Source organism: Malania oleifera, chromosome 10, assembly GCF_029873635.1.
Source record: "Malania oleifera isolate guangnan ecotype guangnan chromosome 10, ASM2987363v1, whole genome shotgun sequence".
In the NCBI taxonomy this organism is placed as follows: Eukaryota; Viridiplantae; Streptophyta; class Magnoliopsida; order Santalales; family Ximeniaceae; genus Malania; species Malania oleifera.
The window spans coordinates 19,621,262-19,627,261 of NC_080426.1; the positions used below are offsets into that span (position 1 = coordinate 19,621,262).

Genomic DNA, 6,000 nt, shown 5'->3' on the forward strand with positions numbered 1-6,000 from the left:
AACTTATCAAGGACAATCTGGTAACCATTGAATTCAGTTTCCATTGCTTTCCCGCCACTAACTTCTCCTCAACACACACACACGACAACAAAAAAAAAAGGAAAAAAGAAAAACAGGGATACCTAAACCATACAAATTCACCAATTTCTTGGCACAATAAGTCCTTAAACAGCAGTGAACCATCACCCCCCTCTACTAGTGACATCTAAAGGGTCTAAAAAAGAAAAAGAACCGTGCACACTATCAGACAACTGGCCAAATCTTGTGTCTTAAATGATAATAATAAACATCCCCACCTCACCCAGTGTAACCTGACAAGATGAAAAAAACCAAACTCCTTGAATCTAGAGTCTAGATTCCCAAATGCTTCAAACTAAAAAACCATCTATCTCTTCCAATTTGAATTCCAGAACTAAAGTCAGATTAGGACAAATCCTACCAACCACCTTCTCAATCACCCTTTTATCTATACTTTCAGGTATGAATTTTCCAAGTTAACCATCCTAATAATGAACCATACTTGGAGGCATCCCCTCTCTGCCTACCCCCTTCATACTTGAAAAATGAAGAAAGCCTATTTAACTCCTACTTGACCTCCTTCATTTTCTGCCCGTATTGGACTTGTGCCCAATCCCAAGTGCCATCCTTCGGGACTCACCAGTCCAAGATCCATGGCATCCAAGGGAGATTGCATGTTCTTCAGTAAGTCTACAGTCAGTGTCTTCCTACCAGACACATTCTACAGTCATTAGTCTTCCTACCAGACACATTCTCCCTATGTTTAAGATCCAGTGTTGTCCTACGAAGGGATAGGTAAAACACCAGAAGATGCCCCTGCCATATGATGTCTAAATTCTGTGAGACTTCCCTCAGGGTCAGATAACTGGCATTTGCAGAACTTAAAAGGAATGCCGCTAGGATGACAAGAGGGAAGAGATGAAAAAAGAGAACTTGTGTTGCAGATGCCTGAGGGTAAAGAACTGGACAATAATTATTGTGACATGGTCCCTTTTCAAGGACAAGAGTCACAAGACAACCTTACATATGTGTAGTTGAGATGGTTGGTGAGAAATGCTTGCATCTTTATGGGGAAGAAGATATCTTGCTCTATGCTCTGGGATAGGATTCTGTATATAGCCTCATTGTAGGCTTTTGTTGTTGGTTGTCTTGCAGCGTGATTTGATATATATATATATATATATATATGTGTGTGTGTGTGTGTGTGTGTGCGTGTGCGTGTGTGTGACGACCTCATTAGTGCCCTTGGCTTGAAAAATTTGACTAAATATCAAGAATTTCCAATTTATTGGAAACAGTATCTTTTTCACCTTTAAAAGATCCAGCGTCCTATCTGCAATACCTCAATCTTCAATTAGAAAATCAAGTTCTTGATCAGAAAATTACCATTCTATCTCGTTCATAGGGTTTTCTTCATCCTAGTTACTATCGTGGGGAGCATCAAACTTATTTTTTCTACTCAATCTCTTCTTTTGCATCTTTTCCTTGTTAACCATATTTTTATGTGGAACGGTTTTAATGCAATAAATTTAACATTGTACCACAAAAGTGGGAATGCCGAGTTCACGCAGAATGTCTCCATTACATGTAAAAGTACACATAGCTGTTGGTTTTAGTTTGAAGTGTTGGTCAATTGCTTAGAATATGTTTTTCTATTTGGTATTGTTTCTGTTTTCTGTTTTTATTTTTGTACAATAAAAAAACGGATTATGAAACATATTTATTTATGTTGCCAGTTTGCTATTTCTATTGTTGATTTTCAACTGTTTTCAAAAGAACCGAGAACTATATTTTATGATTTTCAGTTGCTTTGACAGCCTGTTACAAAAATGTTATGAATATTTGGGATTAACTGTTTTTTGGATTAAATCATTCATTTTATGCGTACTTTTGAATAAAAATAAAAATGATCATATGAATTTAAAATATAATTAAAATAAAAACGGCCGTAAAGTTTCAAAAAAATTTAAAAAAACAAAATCTATTTATTTACTATTTTTCAATTGTTATGTACAATAAGATATTGTTACTGTAATTTGAATTTTGAAATGTAATAATTTATTTTTATTATAGTATTTTTAATTTGCATTAGTTTGTAATTTTATTATTTTAAGCACATATTTTAATTGTTATTTGATTCAAGGACAAGAACGAGCACTCGTTTTATCAAGTTTTTAATTTGGTTCTAGTTTTAGAAATATTAACCAATTAGGTTTTTAGTTTTTAGTTTTCTTGGTTTTTGTTTTCATAATTTTGACTGAACCAAAAAGCCCCTTACCTTTCACATGAATTATATGTTGAGCATATTAGTTTTGCCAATTCTTCTATTAGCATTGCTGTTATTTCACCATTGAATTACTGATTTAGGTGGAAAGGTGTAAACCGTTGGTACAAACCACCGAACTGGGTTGCAATTGAAAGGAAGCGGCACAACAAGGTATGCATCAAGTATGATAGAGATCTCTCTGGGTGCAGAAAGAACTTTCTAATAAATGAAGGATTCCTTTTTAGTTTGATAATTTGTTGAATTGCAATGATTATTTAGGAAAGAACATTGGGAGAGCAGAGGAAGCTGGTAGAGAGGATCTTGAAACGGGATAAAAAACGGAGAAAGCGGATAGAGGCTGCTGGTATTGATTATGAATGCCCGGAAATTGTAAGAAGCTGTTCTATTACAGATTTTGTCTTCTGCTGTGGCCACTGTTTTTATGTTGAGAAAGAGGAAAACAATCAGACTAACAGTTTTAAGAGTCATGAGATTGCCTCTGTACAAATTATTTGTTAGTAGTTTGATGCCTACTTTTAAAGCTCGTTTTAATGCCAATTCTCAGGAGGCATTAGGCCACCATTTCATCATAAGGAAGTGCATGTTTTGGCCAAAAAACGAATGATTGGAGAAGTAGCCCATTTTTCATCTGTTTTCTTTGGTCTTTTGCAGGTGGGTGACATAGGGCCTGCTCCGAAGAAGATCAGGTTTGATGAATAGGCCTTCTGCAGGACTGTAAGTGCTATGCCCTTCCATGATAGTAGTTTTGGCATCGTTAATAAGTTTGGTCAAAAACTGGAATGACATGGTTGCTTTTAACCTTCCTGCCAGGATTGCTACACAATATCCAACCCATATGCTTGTTTTGCACGATGGACTCTAAACGCTCTTTCGGATTTGTAGAGGACTTTTGCTGGGTTTATCATGACATCAGAATGGGAGTAGTGTTTGTTTGTTCCCCCACCCCAGTGCGGGGATCTTATAATTGGACCATGCATTGTTACTATTTATTATTATTGTTTAAATGAAGAAATCTGACCAGAGAAAAATGTTAAACGGATCCTGTTCGAATTAGATACAGGGTTATCTTCATTCATAGGGGAAGCTGTAGCCTGTAGTCATTGTTACTATTGCTTGTCATTGTCTCTACAATCAAATCTCCTCCATTCAATGGGCTGTACATTGATTGCATTCCATTGCATGATCCATATTTTTAGGATCAATATCTGTCAAAAGCATAATGGGACCCCTCACTTTCAATGTCAAAATCACGGCCTGGGGAGATTGAATCTTAAAAAATTCTGGTTGATATTCCTAATCCATGCTCTTAAACTACATTGAAGAGCAATGATTATATTCTCATCGAGAAAATAATTTAATTTTCATTGCACATTGATCATAATGTAACTTGTCATGTTTAATGCGTTATAGATGGCTCGCAACGGCATGCCTAATTTTAATTAGTATCGACTGTTTTGTTTCATTGACATTATGATTTTGTATTGGGATGGTAATAATTTATTCAAATTCTAAATTTTTTAGTACATGTTTGATGTAAAATCATGAGAAGACCCTTAACTCTTGTATTTGGGCTTTAACTATACATTTTTCTTGAAGAGCTGGACACTTTTCTGGGAACATTTTTGGGATGCCGAAAAAAGTCAACAAATTAAAAGTACCTCCTTTGAGTGTATCATGTTTCAATGTGAACTTAATGATTTGATCCCACAAATGAATATTTTAGCTATATTTTATTTTATTTTAATAAATAACTATTTCACTTCAGTTTATCAACACAATGAATTCTTATCTTATATGTGTTCATTTCTCGGGTAAATAAAATTTGTCGGAAAATCATAATTTTCCCACCAAATAATAAATCCGTGCCTTCCGATTCCAAATTGTTCGCCTAAAATATTTCTGCTTGTCACTGTAATTGAAGATGGAAGAAGTCTTTTACACCGAAATGAACCTGAAGATACAAAACAGAAGTAATGGAAAAAAAAAAACTCCCATCTGTAATAATGACAGGCATATATCATCATTTGCAATAACACCCTTCATAAAAAAGAAGTCACTTTTTTTCCCCCCATAATATAGTTTCCCATCTCTACAGTGTTGAAACTTGATTAGATATTGAAATGATTATGAACTACAAGAAAGTGTGAAATGACGTCAAATTAAAGATTACAATAATGTGTAAAATGAGGTCAAATCAAAATCTTGAAGAAAAGAATGCGAGAGAGAGAGAGAGAGAGAGAGGGATCAAAGAAGGGCAATGAGGATAAAGATGAGAAGAGCGGCAACGAAGGAGTACTTGAGAGCAGCAAGGAGGATAGCCAAGGAGACGAAGAAGATCTGCCAGAGGACTTGGACGCTCGCCCAGGCGAGGACCCCCGTCAATCCAATGGCCAAGATGTTGTCTGGATTCGGCTCCAGCAGATCGCCCCACCGCAGATTAAATCTCAGCCGTCCATTCATCTTCGGCTCCTTCCTTTCCTCTTCTTCATCGTCTCCCCTTCCTCCTTTGGGTTCTCGGCTGAGCCCGCTATTGCCGTTCTCTGCAAACGCCGCGAATCTCCTGCGGTTCTTAGAGGTTTGGGTACAGAGGAGCGAAGCAGAAGCAGAATACGTTACAGTTAAATGATTATTGAGCAGAGGAAGAGGGAGAGGTCTTGAGATCGAAGGAATTGGATTTGGAATTGGAATTGGAATTGGAATTGGTGAGTGTGATAACGAAGTGAGCCCTAACATGTTTTTCCTCATCAAACACCGCAAGAAAAGGGGATTTCTCCTTTCTTTGGTCTTTGAAAGCAGACAAAATGCTCTCCTCTTCTTGACCTACAGGATTTCTTTTCTGCTTTAAAATTTGTCACTAATTAAAAAATTTATTGGGTCGAAACTATACTTTATAAGTAGTTTATCTTGAGAAAAAAAAAATGCTAATTTTAAATTTTTATACTATATATCTCGTGTTACATGTGTATTAACATTTTATTTTATATAATCTCACAATTTAAACTTTGAACTTAGCATCTGTACATAATAATTAAGGTCATACCTTAAGATGGTCTTGTAAAGAACAAAAAACTCTTCAAAGAAAATATCAACTCCCAATGAGAAAGAGACACATAGTATAAACATTTTAGCATATGAAAATTGCTCCTTTAATTAATGTGTAGTGAAATCAAGATCAAAGAATAAAATAAAGTCGCATGCACCCGTTCGTTGTAATCGCCTTGAGAATAGTCATGCCTCCTGTAATAATATTTTTAGGGCATCGATAACTAAAAGACCTAAATGATAGAAGGAGGTAGGCTCATTTTTCAAGGTTAAACAACTTTCACCTGTAATATTCGTTAACTCTATCTTTTCTTTCTTCCCACTTAAATTGCTAGACTTACGCATTGGAAATGATCCCTTTGATCCGACATGCTCGAGGATCCTTTTGATGTTTTCGTTTGTCAATTGTTGCATCTCATTTCAAAGGAAAACAACTTAACTAGCTTACGATCTATTTGGTATTGTTATTATTTTTTTTATTTTTTATTTTTGTTTCACTATAGCGAAAAAACAAATTATAAAAATATATATGTTTTTGTAGTTAGTTTTTTATTTTTGTTGCTAGTTTTCAACTGTCTGCCAAAGAATTGAAAATAAGATTTTATGACTTTCAGTTGTTTCGGTAACCAGTTGCTAGAAATTTTAATATCTAG

At 35.3% G+C, this 6,000-nt stretch overlaps 2 protein-coding genes across 4 annotated transcripts in view; one reads left to right on the top strand and one right to left on the bottom strand.

The window, feature by feature from the left end:
- LOC131166447 (uncharacterized) overlaps positions 1-3,455 on the top strand; it is a 50,010-nt gene extending 46,555 nt beyond the window's left edge. For all 3 annotated transcript variants that reach the window (XM_058125026.1, XM_058125027.1, XM_058125025.1), the window contains 4 exons: positions 2,386-2,455; positions 2,564-2,674; positions 2,957-3,019; positions 3,116-3,455. In XM_058125026.1, coding sequence (XP_057981009.1) covers positions 2,386-2,455; positions 2,564-2,674; positions 2,957-3,004 — 229 coding nt within the window. In that variant the 3' untranslated portion in view covers positions 3,005-3,019; positions 3,116-3,455. The remainder of the gene's footprint in view (positions 1-2,385; positions 2,456-2,563; positions 2,675-2,956; positions 3,020-3,115) is intronic.
- An 892-nt stretch (positions 3,456-4,347) lies between these two features.
- Positions 4,348-5,243, bottom strand: LOC131166909 (uncharacterized). Its single transcript, XM_058125539.1, has one exon. The coding sequence runs from the start codon at positions 5,048-5,050 to the stop codon at positions 4,550-4,552; it is 501 nt and encodes a 166-aa protein (XP_057981522.1). The 5' UTR covers positions 5,051-5,243; the 3' UTR covers positions 4,348-4,549.
- Between the last annotated feature and the right edge of the window lie 757 nt (positions 5,244-6,000).

Excerpts from the sequence above, each read along its gene's own strand:
- LOC131166909 (XM_058125539.1), bottom strand. The coding sequence starts at position 5,050 with ATGAGGAAAAACATGTTAGGGCTCACTTCGTTATCACACTCACCAATT.